General features: G+C 34.8%; 2 protein-coding genes across 2 annotated transcripts; one reads left to right on the top strand and one right to left on the bottom strand.

Moving 5' to 3' along the window:
* The first annotated feature begins 4,856 nt into the window (after positions 1 to 4,856).
* LOC123215494 (probable protein S-acyltransferase 22) lies at positions 4,857 to 10,711 on the top strand. The gene is made up of 9 exons (XM_044635611.1): positions 4,857 to 5,542; positions 5,643 to 5,756; positions 6,888 to 7,292; positions 7,516 to 7,584; positions 7,660 to 7,731; positions 8,294 to 8,422; positions 8,624 to 8,704; positions 9,040 to 9,228; positions 9,759 to 10,711. The coding sequence occupies exons 1-9, from the start codon at positions 5,501 to 5,503 to the stop codon at positions 10,482 to 10,484; spliced, it is 1,827 nt and encodes a 608-aa protein (XP_044491546.1). The 5' UTR covers positions 4,857 to 5,500; the 3' UTR covers positions 10,485 to 10,711.
* Positions 10,712 to 13,739: 3,028 nt separating this feature from the next.
* Positions 13,740 to 17,745, bottom strand: LOC123216051 (protein argonaute 7-like). Its single transcript, XM_044636406.1, has 3 exons — positions 17,290 to 17,745; positions 15,419 to 16,652; positions 13,740 to 15,284 (listed from the first exon to the last, which is right to left on the bottom strand). Exons 1-3 carry the CDS (start codon positions 17,630 to 17,632, stop codon positions 13,826 to 13,828), a joined length of 3,036 nt encoding a protein of 1,011 aa, XP_044492341.1. The 5' UTR covers positions 17,633 to 17,745; the 3' UTR covers positions 13,740 to 13,825.
* Between the last annotated feature and the right edge of the window lie 563 nt (positions 17,746 to 18,308).

The raw sequence follows: 18,308 nt of genomic DNA on the forward strand, positions 1-18,308 counted from the left end.
TAATATTTCCAAGGAAATTTATGCTCTAAATCTACCTGTGGCTGGGGCTCTAACAATTTAAGATTGAGAGATGGAACCTGAAGCTCGAGCAACCAATTTTTTCTGCCTGGTATAACACAAAGTTAAGTTCGTATAAACATAAACCAGCCTTCACAAGAGGTTGGTCCAATTCTCCTTTGTGAACTAAGAGTTGTACAAATTTATATATAAATATTGATATATACAGTGATCTCTAATTGAGTAATTTTAAATTATAAATAAAATAAAATTTAATAATATCCTATTGATTACATAAAATCTATATGGTCTCAAACTACGGCTTCCACTCTTGTAAGCTTTAAAAATCTATTTGCTCATCGGTTATCCAATTTTGTTCATAGAATTTCATTTCATTATAAATTTTTCTTTTCATGAAATTACAAAACTACTTTGGTTTGTTCTTACCAAAACCCTTTGTTTGAATATTGATGGCATGTTTGTATGATAATCAACTACATATAAATTTGGCCAAAAGACTTATTTCCCCGTAAGGTATAGTGAAATCCTAAATTCTCACCTTTCAATTTTAAAAAATTTAAATATTCATCTATAATCAAATTTCTGTTAAAAATTTTAGTTAGAGTTAAGAATAAAATCGTTATTTACTAAAAAAATTTAAAATTTAAAGTTTTATTATAATTTTTTTTTCAGGTTAAAAAATCTTACAATTTTCCTCCAACCCAAAGTTTGAAAACTGACAAATATCCCTTAGGGTTTGTTTCTCTTCTCTCCAGTGTCGATTTATTATCTTTGACGGTCGACCGTTCTCCCTCCTGCTTTATCTTTCCCTCTAGTCACTCTTCCTTCCCTCTACGGTTGTTTAGACAAAGGCGATTTCGTCTTCATCTCGATCAAAGACGATAAGAGAGGGAAGGGAGAATGATCGGAAGGAGAGCTTATCTTCGTCTCTATTGAAGACGAATTGAGAGAGAGAGATAAGGTGGGAAAGAAGATGGTCGACCATCGAAGACAATGAATCGGTGTTGGAGAGAAGAGGAACAAACCTTATGGGGGGTGTTTGTCAGTTTTCAAACTTTGTGTTGGGGGAAAATAGTAAGTTTTTTAAACCTAGGGAGAAAAATGTAATTAAATTTTAAAATTTTTAATAAATAACGGTTTTATCTCTAACCCTAATTGAGATTTTTAACAGAAATTTGGTTATAAATAGATGTTTAAGTTTTTGAAAATTAGATGATGAAAGTTTGAGGTTTCACTATACCTTGGATGAAAATAAGTCTTTCGGCCTATAAATTTAGGAGTTGTTAATGGCCATTATGTTTGTGTTTTAGTATTTTGTAATTATTAAATCGTCAAAGGACTTATTTCCGCCTAAGGCTTGGTTCATTCCCAAACTTTCTCTCGCAACATTTTAAAAACTCAAATAGTTAATGATCATCTAACTTTGATTAAAATTATTTGTAAAGGTTAAGGGTAAAATTGTTTTTTATCTATAATATTAAAAGATATATAATTTTACCTCATAGATTTTGAAAACTAATATTTCACTCCAGTTTTAATTATTCCAATTTTGAAAAGTGATTATTTTCTCTTCAAATCCGTCGAGTTTTTTTCTTTCCTCTCAGACCACCATCTTCGATAACGATGACTTTCTCTTCCCACCAATTTTCCTTCCTTTGGCCGTCTCTCACCTCCACAAAGTCAAATGAAGACATCGTCTTTTCTTTCCTCGATGAAGTGTTTTTGTCAAGGAAGAGATAAATCATCTGTCTCTTTGTCAACAAAGAGAAACAAGGCCAATTTTGTGTCTTCGCTTCATCTCTCTCCATCCAAGAAGAGATGAACTAGTAAAGCAATAAAAAGTTGAAATGGGCTTGAGCCGAGCCGCGTAGCTATAGTATTTTTGGCGATATTGGAGGATGAGATTTATGTAAAAGTTACAGAGAGGACTGTAATCAAGAGTTAAAAGAGGTAGGCATGATGATGAGGCATAGCACTCGGAAGATTCAACATAATTAAAGGCAAAGAAATTTGGTCTAAAGTTACATTATTAAGAACACCCACCATCAACACACCAACTTTTCATCAACATCAAGTTTTGAATTCAATCATCTCTTTCACTTTACAGGCTAATATCCTACACTGGGCTTCTGTTCATTAAGTAAAGTCCACGTACAATACATATGTATTTTATGTGGGCCTGTATAATAACAACAAATACAAAAATGCGACATAAGCCCACTGCATTTTTTATTAAACTTTGAAGTTACAGTGCATATTTTGTCAATTACTGTTGTCAATTAATGGTTTTACAGGCCCACAAAAGAAAACCATCTTTTTTTCTGGCTTCATCTTGTGTCTTTCTTTCGGCCAATCCATCTACTCATTAAGAAAGTTAGAGGAGAATAGCAGAAAAGTTGCTATCTTATTTTTCATTTCAGATCAAAGTAACAAAGAAGTTGAATATGTCATTCTTAGAGAAGTTTGAGTGACAAAAAAAAGAAATTATAAATATAAGAGAATATAAGTTCAAATTTTTTCATTCGGACAAATTGATTTTAACCTAATATGATTGTTGAACTTAAATGATTTTCTCGTAAAAAAAAGAAAATGAATACATCTTTTTTGCCCATTAAAAACCATGTTAAAAAAATCGAAAGCAGAAAAATCATTAGGTAAGACAAAAGTTGTGTTTTCTACAACTGGTGAATTCGATTCCTTTGCTCTCAAATGAAGCAAAGTAGCGTTGGTTAATGATATGATCAAATTTATCCCATCGTTTTTGCCTCAATGCCTATACTTTAATGGTACAATTTTTGGGGGCCACTCTTCTGAATTTAAATGTGAATTATGTTCATCTTTTTTTCTTAACGTTGACACTTAAAAAAAGGAGAAAATGAGATGAAACCTAACTCTGCCAACTTAAAGCATACCCAAAGAATGGTTAATGGTTTAGTTTGCAAACAAATAATTAATTTAGAAAATAATATAATTCAAAGAATCAGAAGTGACATGCTTCCTGTTTACTCATCAGCAGCTGATGAGTTGAATCATGTATGGTTGGCATGAATAAAATTTTGTCCAGATGTTCTAAATGCAGAAGTGGGATGGCCCCTTTTAGCATGAGCCATGACAAAAATGTATCTTGCTTTAAAATTAGTCAATAACTTTGAAGAAAAGAATGGTATATGGATATGACACGAAGAAATAATTAACAAAGAGATCAAAATAATATTGCTATTACTAGTTGAAAATTCAGATTCCTTTAAAATAGAAGAAAGTGAGAATGGGAAATGCAGTAAATTTGGAGGTGACGTTGACACTAAGGATAAGAAGGGAATCAGTTTGTGATTACAGGAGAAGAATCAGTAAATATAGGTGGGGGCAGGGGAATGGAAGAGGTATTTTTAAATGAACTAAGATAGAGATGATAGAGTTTAAAAGGTAATTTGGGTGGTAAAAAAAAAAAGAGGTTCTCCTTTTAATATTATTTTAATATTAAAATTTTAATTTATTTAGTATAATAATTATAATATCGGTCATTAGATTTTAAATCTTATCTCAGGATACTCAAATTCGCTTTAAAGGGGCAATTCGGCTCAATTCTAACTGGGTTTGTCAATTAAAGTCTGAAAATGTAAAATGGTGGAGTGATTGAGCCTTCTGCAGCAGTAGAATATGTGGGTTGTAGCTTGCAGGTGCATGTGCATGCATTGGCAATTGTAAAATTACAAGACAGTTAATCTCTCTCTTAAAGAGGTTTTTACTTCCCATCTCACAAGGACCAACATCTGACAACAAAATGCCAATTTCCTCTACCCCAAGCAAAACCGTCTCCCGATGGATCCCCTTCACTCTTCTCTGTAATGCCGCCTTCCTTCCCCTTTGCCAATCCCCTTGCCAAGTACAATTTTCATAATGCTACTCACCACAAACTATTTTTTATTAAATTTGTAAAGCATGCATTGTTTGACCAAGTGGTTCAGACTAACATAAGTTTGCATAACTCTTTTGCTTATTCTATCATTCTATATAGCCTTTTTGACTTGTACTCACCATGATTTTAAACTCCCTTTTTATTTTAATAAATTTTAAGTGCAGTAAAGTCCAATTAGTTGAGCTAACATTCGCTTTCACCAACAAAACAATGGCATTCTGCCAATTTCTCATGCTAAATATTCTATCTTAATCATAAACAAACTGATATATAATGCAGAATGTTAAAGGGCAATTAGGCATATACATATATATACATACATATATATATATATATATATATATATATATATATATATATATATATATATATATATATATATTATATTTATATATATAGTCATCACATGGCTTGGTATATGGCTCCATTTTTAACTTCTACTAGTCATCAACAACTCATTTAATTGAAAAAAAAATGCAAGAACATTTAATACAGGAGGTATTTGTCCAATAGTGGTGGCAAGTTGGGGAATTCTCTTGCATATCCCAAGTTGGAGAATTCTGATTTCATTTCATTTCATCTAAAAAGCCTGCCCTTCTGGTAATGATAGAAACAGAAGCTTTGAAGAAGAAAAATGCCATTAAAGAGAGTGGGGTTCACTCTATTTGTTCCTCACTGTTCCATTTCTTTCCATAAGAGAAGAGTATTCTATCACTGTAAAACAAGATCTACCTTGGGTGGATTATCATTAGCATTCTTATTTTTCTCTTATCCACAACATAATTTACAATAAGATAAAGCAAAAGGGTGTTTATAAAATGAGTTATGTTGCTAATTCTGGTATGTTAACCTCATAATATTTTTATTAAATGTTACAAGAAAAATAAGTATTTTTTTGAACGCATAGATGTAGTAAGCATTTAAGAAAGGAACGCTGGTCGGCGGCGTCAAATGGCAACATAAAAAGTGAAACCAAACAACTGTGTGTTGGTTAGATTGGCCTGTGAGTCTGAGGCGTGATTTGCCCCGGAGAAAAAGTTAACGCTAGAAACAAGAAAAAAGTAAAAGCTGAGTTGGGTTGAGAGGTAATTATAGGCATGAAAAGAAAATTGAAAATGGTCTTCTCTCTCTGACAGTCACAAAAAACAAACACAAATCCTTGCACAAATGAAAAGCTGGAGAAAAAAACCAGAAAAACCCAAAACCGAGATCACTAGTACAGTTTTCTCTTTATTTTTATTATTATTTTTTTAAATCTCTCAAACTTCCGAGGGTTTGATTTAATGAAAAGACAAAGTTCCCTAACTGTCCCATTTTTCTTATCCTCTTTATTTCGTTTTATCTCTCATTTTCTTTTTTATTCTCTTTTTATTTGAATAGGATAGACCCGTGAAAAAATGGTCTTTGAAAAATTTTGTCTGTTTGATAGCATAGTGAAATGAGTGTTCTTCATTCTTTGCCGGAAATGAGGGAAAGTAAACAAACAAGTTTCAGATAAAACCCAAGTTGTTTTTTTTTCTTTGGCATTTCCTTGTTCTGGGTTGCAAGGTGCAACTTTTAAGCGAAATGAGGAAACATGGGTGGCAACTTCCTTACCACACTCTTCAGGTAAGTTCTTTTTTTGCTATTATTCTTTGATACTTGTTAGTTCTAAGCATTTTTACTCGTTGAAGTTTGGATTTTGATGGGTTATTTTCTGTCTATGAAGGTGGTGGCCGTTGCTGTATTTCTGGCTTTGGGGTTTGGTTACTATGTTTTCTTTGCTCCTTTTGTTGGGAAGAGGATTTTTCAGCTTATTATAATGGGAATCTACACTCCTCTTGTGAGCCATTTCCTATATATTTCGTGCATATGTTTAATCTTTTAAAGGGTTGAAGAATTGAGATCTATGCTTTCTCTGCATATTAGTTTTAATTTTTCTCAAATTTGGGTTGCTTTCCTTTCCGGATTATGTTTGTCATTTGCAATTTTATCTATAGATCCTCTGAAGTATGTCATTGACCTGTCAGTTTAGCTGATAAGGTAACTGGGGTGCTTGTCTTTTAGCTATTGAACCTTTTGTGAGGTTTTGTTTCTACACTATTTGAATTTCTAATTCGATGTGGGATTTCCGACAAATCTTATTCTTCAATAGCTGGGATTTTAGATACTTGGAGGCCCATTAGTGTAAGAGGAATTGTTTTCACTGTAGCTTATAAGCCATCTCAATTTCACTCATTGTATGATATAAGCTGTTATATATGTTCAAAAATGGTTCTAATACAGTTTTCTCTATTTGAATAAAATAATCCCTTAGTTGGAAACTTATATGATATGGAATGCAAATTAGTATGTACATGTAAGTTGTGTTGTTCTTGTGCATGTTTTAAAATGAATAAAGTAGTGGGATATGTAATCTTTACTGGCATACTTTCAGTATTTTTATCTTTATTTTCATTTAGAGTCTTTTGGTATTACATTTCATAGAATTTAGTGTGTACCAAAAATTATGCATTGTAGTTGCACCAGTTGAAATTCAGTCTTGTTGAAATCTTAAAGAGATTTGTGGTTGGTCAATTTGAGAGTAGAAGCTCGTTGGTAGTTGACTTGAAATGTCGGTCCTTGTTTTTGGAACTGCCATATTTATGGTACAGTCCTATGACTAGTTATTCCAACTTGGTAATCTATATACTTTTTTTTTATGGAGGAGATTCAATCATTATTTTAGGTTGTCTATTGGAAATAGGTAATAGGCTTTTGTTTTGACTGCATATGAAGTTCTTCAGTTCTTGAATACTGAATTATGAACTGTATTGGTGGATGTCTTAGATTATATTAATGCATGATTCACAAGTCGCAATATACATAATATTTGATAATTAAGTTATATGCATGCAATTTTCTGTATGTTCTACTGTAGTATAGATGACCTTTCCTGCTAGGAAATTTCACTGATTATCTGTTTTTTATTTAGATTACTTGTGTCTTCGGCCTATATATTTGGTGTGCAGCTGCTGATCCTGCCGATCCAGGAGTTTTTAAGTCCAACAAATATCTCAAAATTCCAGAAAGCATAAAGTCTGCCCGACTAAAGGATTCTAAACTGGGTGGTGAATCTACTTCATCTATAAATGATGCAAGCACTGCCACAGTTGGGGGAAAACTTCTGGAAAAGGATGAGACAGGTGCAGATGTAACTTCAAAAGACGGCAATTCTGAAATTGAAAACATAAAAGAATCTTCAGATCATTCATCTTGTCTGTTATATGCTCTTACACCTTGTGCTTTTATTTGCAACTGCTCTGGTTCTAGTGGTGAATCTTCTGAGCAGCAAATTAGTGAAGATGGCATGTATTATTGCAGCTTGTGTGAAGTTGAGGTATGTGAAAACAGTTAAAACGGATTGCAATTTCCACCTCTTATCAAGTGGTTCTTATTTCCATTTTGTAGTCATTTTGAAGTTTACAGGCATTGTCTGCAGAGGTCAGGCAGGCTAAGGACCTGTTTTTCATTATCAGTTTATGCATGACATGGTTACTACTTGATAGAAGAACGTTCTTACTTGACATAGCTAATATAATTATCATTATTGTCATTGCCAGGTATTCAAGTGCAGCAAGCACTGTAGAGTTTGTGACAAATGTGTAGACTGTTTTGATCATCACTGCAGGGTATATAGGATGTCTTATTTGTTTTTTTTTCCCTTGATTATGATCTAATGTCCTTTTTGTCTTTGGTTTTTGCAGTGGCTTAACAATTGTATAGGCAAAAGGAATTATCGACAGTTTTTCACCCTAATGGTTTCTGCTCTTCTCTTGGTAAGAACAAAGTTTCCATCTTATGCTTTTCTTGAAATTGTCTCCCTTAGTCAAACCATTTATCAAATGGTCATTGTCTCTTAACATATTCCGTTAAAATAGTCCATGCTCTAAACCATCATGTCCTGTTCTTCTGTTACTCATAGGTATCATTGTTTGGAAAAAAAAATCTGATTTTTCCGACACCATGTGTAGTTGGGGTTTTGACAATGTTTTAGTGCCTGTTTCATAATTCATAATGTCCACTGAAATCTTTGTGATATTATCATGGTCTTTCAATTATCTCCAGGACTAAATATAGCTTCTTATCCAAATTCTTGCATGTTTTGGGGTAGTCATTGCTTCTATTTCTCTTAAATTGGTAGCTTCCCTACCAAATGCCATTTTCTTTATCCTTTCCTAGCTTTGGATAGTTCCGTGAATCCTAATTGCTTTTCTTACTCCAAGCGACATGCCAGAATCTGAAGATAAAGCAGTGTAAGCCTTTATTTTTAGTCATCTTCATTTTAATTGATTATTGACAGGTATACATGGTTTGTCCAACTTGGGCTTGAGATTGCAGCTTATTCTACAATGGTCGACTGGAATCCTGGTACTAATCTGCTGTTTTCTTGAGCGGAAGCGCTTCTCTATGGATATCTCCACCAAGTTAGGAAGCAGTTTTTCTTTAGCTCCCTTTGTTATTGTGGTGGTGAGTTTTATCCTATGACTGGTGTTTGTATTAAAACAAAGTCACTGGGCCTTGAGTGCTGTTCAATCTTACATATATTCAACAGCTTTTGTTCAAACTGAGCAAAATGATCCATACAACTGATGCTTTCATTTTTAGTTTAGTGCAATTACTTCGATTGGTTATGCTATATTAATTAAATCAAATAGTGCTTTATTACAGGCAGTATGCACAATTTTGGCCATGATTGCTACATTACCGCTAGCTCAACTGTTCTTCTTTCACATTCTACTGATAAAGAAGGTAACCTTGCTTATTTCTCTGTCCTCATCGTGTTTCTATTTCAGCACTCAAATCAGTAAAACTTTTTGTAATTTCAATGCCTTCAAATAGAAATGGCTTCAAATTCGGGCTTTTGCTTTGGGTGCTGTTTATGTTGTGAGTTTTGCTTGTTTTATGTAATAGTTTGTGTGCTTTTTTCTTTTTCCCCCCCTTTATCTCTTAACTGAGGGTAGTAGCCCGTTTTTGTAATTTCTTATTTTTTACCTGCTCTGTTCTTCTAGTACAGTTTCTTGTGTGATTTTGACATGTAGAAATGTTAATGAGCTGATTTTGTGATCTCTATATATTTTCCACAGGGAATTAGCACCTATGATTATATAATAGCTCTTAGGCAGCAGGAACAAGAGCAACAAGGAGTTGGAGGCCAGCAGAGTCCCCAAATGTCTATTGCCAGCTCACTTACTGGATTGAGCAGTGCAAGCTCGTTCTCTGCATTCCACCGTCATGCATGGTGTACACCTCCTCACTTGTTTCTTGAAGATCAGGTCATTTCAATCCATTCCTTTTTCTGTTTCATATAAAAACAGTCTGAATTTTTACCAACTGTTTTTTAGGGATTTAGTGGTAACCTATAAGCTTATTTTCAAGCAAATTATCTTTTTCGTTGATCATGTATTGCTTTTGTCAGAATCTTACTTTTTGGTTTAAATGTTTTAGCCCCATTTGTGATGTAAATAGCCAAATCTTCTAGGTGACATTGCTGCATATACCTACTTTTTGTATAGAAAAGCCATATGTAAAATTTGGATGTTCATTTTGCAGCAGTGTGGCTCCTCTATTTTAAGTTCAAGAAGAGGTTTCTCAAATGAGATAATATTTTCACTGTTTTTTTCTTATGTAATCAATCAACCATAAGAAAGAAAATAGCTCATTCAATGGTATCAAACTCAAATTTAAAATTTATTCCTTTTTTATGTGCTTATGTGAACTTAAGCGGAACAATTCTGCTATTCTGGAGTATGTTGTTGATGGCTATAATTTTATTGATGCAACTGCAAATTCTGCTTTCTTCCAGTTTGATGTTGTACCTCCAGAGACTGCATCTGTGAGTTCGATGGGGAAAAAGATGGGAGAAGAACCAATTAAGAAAAAGAACCCAGCAGTGAAGATTAGTCCCTGGACATTGGCACGGCTAAATGCAGAGGAGGTTTCGAAGGCTGCTGCAGAGGCAAGAAAGAAGTCCAAAATCCTGCAACCTGTGGTGAGGCGGGGAACCCCTTTTGGGCTAGAAACAGAAAGCAGCTTTGGAAGCAGTAGCCGTCGTATGGTCCCAAGGCCAGATAACAGAAGGAGAGCCAGTAAGCGGGTGCGCCTCCCTGCTGACCTACCTATGGAGCCCCTATCAGTGATTTCAAAGCTTTCAGCTAAGGCTGTTGAAAAAGGTTTCACTGAGGCTTCAAATAATTTAGCCCCTCTACAGCTTGAAGCAAGGAGTGCTTTCCAAACAAGCCAAGCAATGTCAAGCTCAGCTGGTGTTGTTGCTTCTTCTCCTGAAAGTAGTTTAGACTCTCCAGGCATTCATCCATTCCGGGTCTCCTCATCCGGAGCTGAAGAGTCAAGGCGGCTGACAGGTCTATCTGCTGGTGGTGTTATGTCTGCACAGAAGGGATTTCCTCTATCTAGGTCTACTAGTGATGGATATGAAGCATCTGGTGGGGAAGACAGTGACCGTGTTCCTTCTAGAATCGTACAAAGGTCAACGAACTGGAGTAATATTCTCATTAACACTGAGCACAAATGAGAGGGTTGATGATAGCATTGTAAGATTGAAAGCACCATCATCTAGCCACATTATCAATAGAAAGCTTTGACCCTGGAAATATTAACGAAGATTGGTTCATTTTAGTCACATGAAGTTGTAAAATTCAACATTCTTTCATTTGTGGGCTAAAGTACATCAAGGACTGATAATCATCTATTGTGGCTTAAGATATGGAATCTTTATATTATAGGATAGCTTAATGACCATTTTAGTATACCTCTTGAATTTCTAAAAAAATGGAAGAAAACTGACAGATAACCCATGTTGCTATGTGTTGTATCCCTCATGATCCCAGCAAAAAAAGGTTATATGAACAAGTGTATCTTCTTCTAATCTCGACTTGGTTTACTTCTAATAATCATGTTAATAACGGGGTTCAGGTTTTGGAAGAAATTCGTGAGTTACTCCAACTGCCCGGCGGAGGGGATTGCAGAGGAGCCAGTTTTTTAGGATATGTAGAATAGAAATGTGTATTTATGTTGTTTTACTGTCCTGTATCATTTTCACTTTTTGACGAAAGTAAAACATGTCATTGATCCAAAAGTGGAGGTTTGATTTGTTGATCCAAAGGTTTTATCTTCTGTTTTACAATTTGTTCTTTCACCTAATTACTAAGATGAAAGTAAAATTGCAATTGACTTGGATCCAAGTCATAAAGAAAGGTTGACCAAATGTTGCCTCATTTAAGTTTTGGGTTTTTGGTTGACCCACTTCATTCTTTAGTTTCCTTGAGACCCATACACAAGGATTGAATTTTTTCCAGAAAACATAAGAGGGATGTACAAAAGAACACTCCTATGACTTTGCTACGTTAAATTGTGGAGTCAGGCTTCTGTTTACTTACGGGGCCACTTCTTCATCCTTTAGCAAACAAAAACTGATGTCCTGGTTTGCCATGGTTGGGGCATTCTTTGAAAGAACCCGTGTGGGGTTTCATCAACAACAGTTGTCAGGTGTCAATGTTAGGTTTGATAGACAGCAGTAGCACAGCTGTTCCTTTGATTCTTGATTTATTGAAGACCTGAAGCCCTCTCAGTTGAGGGGGAAAACCCACAAACCAAACGAATTTGTGAAGAGAAAGATTGATGTTACAAAGAGTAGGCAGGCAGGCATTGACATTGATTCCACCTGAAAGTAGAGTTCTAAAGTCACCTCAATCCTATTAGACACCTCTCTATCTCAGCAGATTCTCTCTAGCCCTTGAGTTAACGGTTGATCTGACGTTGATTCTGACGTTACTGTATAACAGCATTACAGTAGAGTATAGCCCTACCGACACAAGGAATCTCCAAACCTCACCAATATTTCTTCCTTGATAATCGTGGGATTATTTATATAATAATTTTTATATCTATTATTTTATGAGATTATAGATTTGAAAGATTTTTTAAATTAAATTAAAAATAATTTTAAAAAATTTCAAATTAAATTAAAATAATTTAATTTAATCTTATTAAAATTACTCATTTTTAAATATATAATATTATCTTTTTTATAGAGTTTATAAACTTCAATATTAATACATAATTCTAGTTAGAGAATGGATTATAAACTTCAATATTAATTTAGAAATTTAAATATTATCTTCTCACGGAATAATATTTTTAAAATTAGAATAAATTAATCGATTTAATCATTTAAATCATAAATTAACTTATAATTTAATTCAATATTAATTTATTTAAAACTTGATCAAATTGAATAAATTTGTTGAAGTGAATTAACTATTTAAAATTTAAAATTTTTTATTTATATAACAAATTATTAATTATTTAATTAATATATTTAAAATAATATTTTATATAAAAATATAATAAATATTTAATATTATTTAAAAATATATAATAATGTGATAATAAATTAAATAAATACCTAATTAAATCAATTAATTACAAAGCAGTAAAATGACCGATATCACAGATGCGATTATTTTAAAATCATTCATGAGAGGATGAAAGAAAAATCAAACACCACGTAAGGAAGTGGTCCCTACGTACTGTTCAAACCCACGTTTTTATCTCGGACTTTGTGTCTTGTCTTGTGGCTCTCAGCGTGTACGAGTTGAAAGAAACTGTTTCTGATTCAAATTCAGAAAAAAAATTATTAATTATTAATTGTTATATGAATAAATTGGGCAAGAGAGAGAAAGAGAGAAAACAAAACAAAGCTCAAGAGACAAAAGGGGAAGTCGATTCATTCATTCCCTTTTACTTCAAATCCCATCTTTTTCTTGGCTTTTATTATTATTATTATTATTTCTAAAGTAGAAAAATATATTAATTAAAAAAAAAAGGGAATCAAGCCTTCACCAAAAAGAGTTGGAAAACAACTTAAACTCGTAATTTTTAAAAAGTAAAAAGGATAAATCAAAAATTTAAATTAACAAGAAATTTACATAACAACAATAATAATAATAAAAAGTAAAAGAATTTACCTCTTTTAAAGATTTATCAAAATTTAAATAAAAATATAACAAAAACAATTACAAAGGAGAGAACTTGCCAGTCAACTCCTCTGGGCTCTTCTCTTGTTTGTTTCTATCTTCTTTCTTTCTTCTCTGCATACAAATAAATATATAAATTTTATTAGCACTTTTTCACATGTTCTTTCTATCTCCACTTGTTGTTTCTAATCAAACAGCCACAGCTGGCTTTAAGTTTCTGTTCAAATGTACTATTCAATCAACACTAAAGTGGCTTTATTTATTGTTTTCTTTTGCTTCTGAGTGGCAACTCATCTCTGTCTTTTTGCATGCATGGACATGGATATAGGTATATATGAGCTGACAGATATAGTGATATGGGATTTTCAATCGTTTAATCAGATTTTTCAACGCCCTTTTATGGTCCCAAAACTGCCCTGGCCTACATCCCATCTCGGTCTTTCTGCCTGTTCTTCTTTTCTTTTCAGTGACTATTTGCACGCTGTCACAACTTTTCCTTCATTTCATGCCTTCCATAAAGTTTATTTCAGAACCAAAACCAACCTCTTTCAGTTTTGTGGACAAGGCAATTGAGTGCTGGGTCCAAAGTCCCGGTCTCGTATCAAAACTATACTCTTGATTAACCTGCTGTGAAAACTTTAAAAACCTTTCCCACTTATTATTTGCTTATAAAATCATATCCAACAATCTAATTAAGATGTTTTTTTTTTTTAATCTTGCTTACCTTAGGGAGATTTAATCTATTTGCTTGGTTTAGTTAGGCCTTCAATTATATATCTACTCTTTGATAGTGATCAACTTCTTCCAAGTTACTCTAATTACATGCATTTCAAAGCGTACAAACAATTATAGGCATGCAAAGTTGGTGCAAGAACAATTAGCAATAGAACATTAGCTTCTTAACATTCTCTCTAAGTTTGGGAAGAGGCGTTGCCTTTGGAGGGGCAGCTCGACAGATGGTGGAAGCACTTCCCATGAAGGTTGAAGACTCGAATCGCTCAAGGTAAAGTCTGCCCCGATATGCAGCCAGGTGGGCATAATAAGCAGGAGGCACCAAGGAAACAGGTTTGGTGCATCTCACAAATGTATAGCAGAGATTGTAAACCAACTTCTGTAGTTCATCAGAAGTGAAATTGTTTTCATCCCACAGGATATGGTAATGAGTTGGCCTGCTTGTTCCCTTCGCCCCCCAATGACTACAAAGATAGAAATCAAATTCCTTGGGGTGAGTTATCACAGTATCTACAACCGTCCCTGGGGGAATGTTGTCATTGGAAAGCTGGTTTTGAGTTGAAGATGGATAGCTATTATATGGAAACAACCTTGTGTGATGTCTCTTTTGTACCACTACAAATGTAATGGGAGGATTATAACCAGGAAATTTTGAACAACCTTCTTTAATGGATTGCAATTCCTCTTGAAGCACCTTATAAAATTGAGTTTCACTCACCCCATCTCTGAAGAAGATTATTCTCTTGGGCAGTTTGTTTTCTTCATGGTAAAAGTCATCTAGCAATTCTCCAACCATTGCGCCAAGGTCTTGGATAATTTCTTGTCGATGTGTTTGGGACCTCATCCTTGACACATATTTGTTTGCTCCTGGCCAGTTCATGCTACCAACCACAGCAGCAACAGAGGGACTAACATCATCTAGTGGGTGGGGATGAGTAACATCTGCACCCATAAAGATCACTGGCTCATCAAGCTGAAAAAGTCGAGGTATTTGTGAGGGTAATGAGTTGTACAAAGCTACTGTGCATCCACCAACTTTAGCATTGATCTTGAGAGCCAAATTTGCTAGAAACTGTGAACTCAACTTGCCAAGGTTGGAGTACAAGCAACACTGGCTTACAACCCCAACACTTGTTTCTGCTATTCGCTTCAAATCTGCGTATCCTTTGTGCTTTCGCTCCATTATACATATCAGTAGCTGGAGATTGTTCAAGGCAGCTTCATTTATTTTCTTGAGTTTAGATTCCAAGAGAGAGACATTGTTAAGGACTTGGGTTGATTCAAACTGAGGGCTGCAAATCGTGTTTTCGTTAAGAAAGATGCCCAATTGCTCACACCTTTGAGATAGCTGATTTATAAACTTTGGAATGCTGGCCTTCTGATCAGGGGTGCCACCGAAACTTATCAGTGACCATCTTTCAATTCTGGTTCCTTCAAAGACATGACTGTCAAGAAAGTTCCACTGACGATCATAGCGTGAAGGAATTATATCTCTTATGTGGCCGCCATCACCGAGCTTTAGCTTAGGAGGTTGAAGAATTCTCCCATTTAATCTTGTCATTTCCCTTGAGACATGGAGTTTGAATTCTTTTCCTCTGTTGCCACTGTCAATATAAATTCTAAATTCTAAGAAAAAGTTACAGGCAAATCTAAAATTTTACTTAGTGACAATCAAACACTAAAGATCAACATCCAGGATGTTTTTTAATAAAAAATCAATTGGTAATAATCAAGTTACCTCGGACCAACAGGTCCCTGCATTACTCTATCTATAATGGCTTTTCGTTCTTTTGGTCTTTGGCAACCCATCTTTAGTATTCTTGCTGTTTGATCGTCAGAAAGCTTTGCAAGAAACTTCTGGCCTTCACAAATCATACAAAGCTCCATAGGAAGATAACATGGTTTGCTCCTACTTATTTGCAAACAAGGCAGGTTTCGAAATTGTATATTATAGTTGTAGTGATCCTTGAAGTAACTCACAAGCCTTATATTCCCCCCATCCCTGTCTGGAAACCAGAGGTTTTCAGTAGCTTCCTCTGTCAATCCATAAACACGGTATCTCTGAACAGTTTCTCTGTGGCAAACAAAGACTCTGATGTTCCTTAGCGCCTTCTCCACTTCTCTCTTCTCATCACCACTCAAGCACCTTGTCTTCGTTTGATGAAGGTCTTTCAGGAACTTGAGACGCTTCTGCAAGTATGGAATTACTCCAATGCTTTCATGGAAAGCACTCACAGAAGAATCCACATTGAGAGCCAGTCCTTGCTGAGTTGGTCTAAGGCTCTGAAAGAATCCTCTCAATCCAACAACTCCTCCTCCAATGTCTTTAGTCCCTTCCATTGAACTCGAATAGAGTGATCTTCCCACAGGTATACACTTCTCACTTGGACTATCCCTCAAGACAACATCCAAAGCATGGAGATAATCCTGAGGAAGTGGGATCCAGTCATCACCTTCTTTGCTCAAATAACTACTCAACTCCTTCCCATCAAACTTTGATACTAGTTTGATATTTATTCTAAAATGCTTAAGCTGTTTTTGCTTTTGCTTAGGATCATTGAATTCCCCATATGGCAAACGTGACTTGATAGATGGTATTGGGAGGCTTATGAAAAATTCAAGCCTATCATTTTGGAATTCAACTGCGCTGTAAAGATTCTTTCTGCCATCATATGCAGGATCAGCGCCACAGAGAACAGCCGAGTTGTTCTCTACCAGTTTTTGTTTGATCATTCGGGCGACCTCCTTGGAAGCATTAGGAGACATTTCGACATTATAATGGAAAATTCGCTGTGATGGATCAAATTTGACAAGGAAATGATTGGCAAGGAGAGAGATAACTGGCCCTTCTACACCACCTGAGTCTGGTCTCTTTGTAGGTACTAGTGCTTGTGGTTTGGCACCCATCATCCTCCTTCCATCATCTCTTGGGGCTACTTTGCTTCTCCTTTGAACCTCCTCAGGCTCTGGAGCTGTTTGCATACGTTGAAACAAGTGGTGAGTGACAGAGTTGAACTCCTACAAGTGGATATATATTGAAATTGTAATTCCAGATAATACTGGTTACATACCAATAGCTAACACAGATTCAAACACATTCAAAATACTTGAGATTCATAAATCAGAACAGTCAATACATAGGATTCTCCTTATTGATGAAGACTCGGACTTCTTATATTGACATGCTCAAGGAAAAAAAAAAAGAACCTAAAACGCAGAGTGATAGAAAGAGAGACTTAAAAAAAAAAAATCCTATTTGAGAGATGGAGAAACACTTCATCTCCAGAATCCTTTTTGGGACAAGACAGAAATTCTATGGATCACACACAGACTAATGAAATAAGAATACAGCTGAAGCAGCTTACAAAAAGCAAATAACAGAACCAACCTGCTTAAAAAAAAGAAAAAGGAAAGTAAACATGAGATTCTTCTCATTAAGTTCATAGAATCCTATGCTTCTATGTATTTATGACATTCTGTTTCTGGAGAACTTCAAGCTAAAACCATCCATGCATTCAATAGAAACAGGCATGGTAAGAAGAATGATATGAACAAAAGAAAGAATCAAAGGAAAGATATGGTTCTGGAACTTTATATAAATTTGAGTACCTGGTGAAATTGTAACAACTGGGAGTTGGGTATCAGAAGAGGTAGCAAGAGGAGGATTATTGAGCTTACATGAAGGTTTGTGGATATGGGTTTTTGATCTAAAACTATGGTTTTGCAGGAGAGGTGGACTTAGAGCTAGCTGTAAAGGTATAGGAGAAGGTAAAGGAAGCAGGGCAGGGTAATAACTTGGATAGTTCTGGTTTTGGTTCCGGAATCCAATATGATTAGAGTATTGAAACAGTTGATGCTGATACTGATGCTTGTAAGGATTGGTTCTGCCTCTGAAACTGGTTGTCTTGGTGGTGCATTTCTTGTTTGCATTGGGGTCGTCTGTTTCTTCCATAACTTGATTAAGAAAGAAGCAAGAGTGAGGTAGACTCAGAAGGTATGAGCATGTGTGAGAGAAAGAGAAAAGTTCAAACTTATCATATCAAAGGGAAGGCTGTTAACCTTTTTAGAACTGTAGTTATCGCAGAGAGAGAGAAAAACGTTTGGGTTTTAGTTGCTGCGGTTCTTTATGTCTAGTTTCTGATTCTTATTAAGGAGGTATGATGGTCTTGGAGGTAAAATTCAGGGGGAAAAGTAAGTCACTGAGCCTGCCTTAGAAGAAAGTTAAAAAGGCCAAGTCAATGAAGGGGAAAGTTACAGACTACTTGGGAATTTTTTGCAGTCTACTGTAAATAAGCATATGGGTTAAGTTAGGAATACTGCTGCATTCCCTTTATCATCCATTGACTACATGGCAAATATAAGCCTATTCCAGGCTTTTTCTTTGGCCCTGTTCTTAAAAGTCTGTTGAAGTCAAATGAGGAGAGAGAGGCTTAAATTTCTTCAAAAGGAAGTGTATATTTTTGCTGATGGTGATTGAACTTTCTTGTGTTAATTGGTCAAATTTTGTTCAAAAACTTTGATTTTAACACTAGTGTCGAATATTTTTAACATCAATTTACGCATGTTGGATTTATTGAGACACAGTTCTGCAGACATAATATAATATTTCATAATATATTGAAGTGGAA

The sequence above is a fragment of the Mangifera indica genome, chromosome 5 (assembly GCF_011075055.1).
Source record: "Mangifera indica cultivar Alphonso chromosome 5, CATAS_Mindica_2.1, whole genome shotgun sequence".
Lineage (NCBI taxonomy): Eukaryota > Viridiplantae > Streptophyta > Magnoliopsida > Sapindales > Anacardiaceae > Mangifera > Mangifera indica.

Bases quoted from the DNA above. Each gene is read 5' to 3' on its own strand.
- LOC123215494 (XM_044635611.1), top strand. From the start codon at position 5,501: ATGAGGAAACATGGGTGGCAACTTCCTTACCACACTCTTCAG. The intron at 5,543-5,642 runs GTAAGTTCTTTT...CTGTCTATGAAG, and splicing joins TTCCTTACCACACTCTTCAG to GTGGTGGCCGTTGCTGTATT. The intron at 5,757-6,887 runs GTGAGCCATTTC...TTTTTTATTTAG, and splicing joins TGGGAATCTACACTCCTCTT to ATTACTTGTGTCTTCGGCCT.
- LOC123216051 (XM_044636406.1), bottom strand. From the start codon at position 17,632: ATGGAAGAAACAGACGACCCCAATGCAAACAAGAAATGCACCACCAAG. The intron at 16,653-17,289 runs GTACTCAAATTT...GTATGCAAACAG, and splicing joins AGTTGTTACAATTTCACCAG to CTCCAGAGCCTGAGGAGGTT. The intron at 15,285-15,418 runs GTAACTTGATTA...TTATATTGACAG, and splicing joins CAGGGACCTGTTGGTCCGAG to TGGCAACAGAGGAAAAGAAT.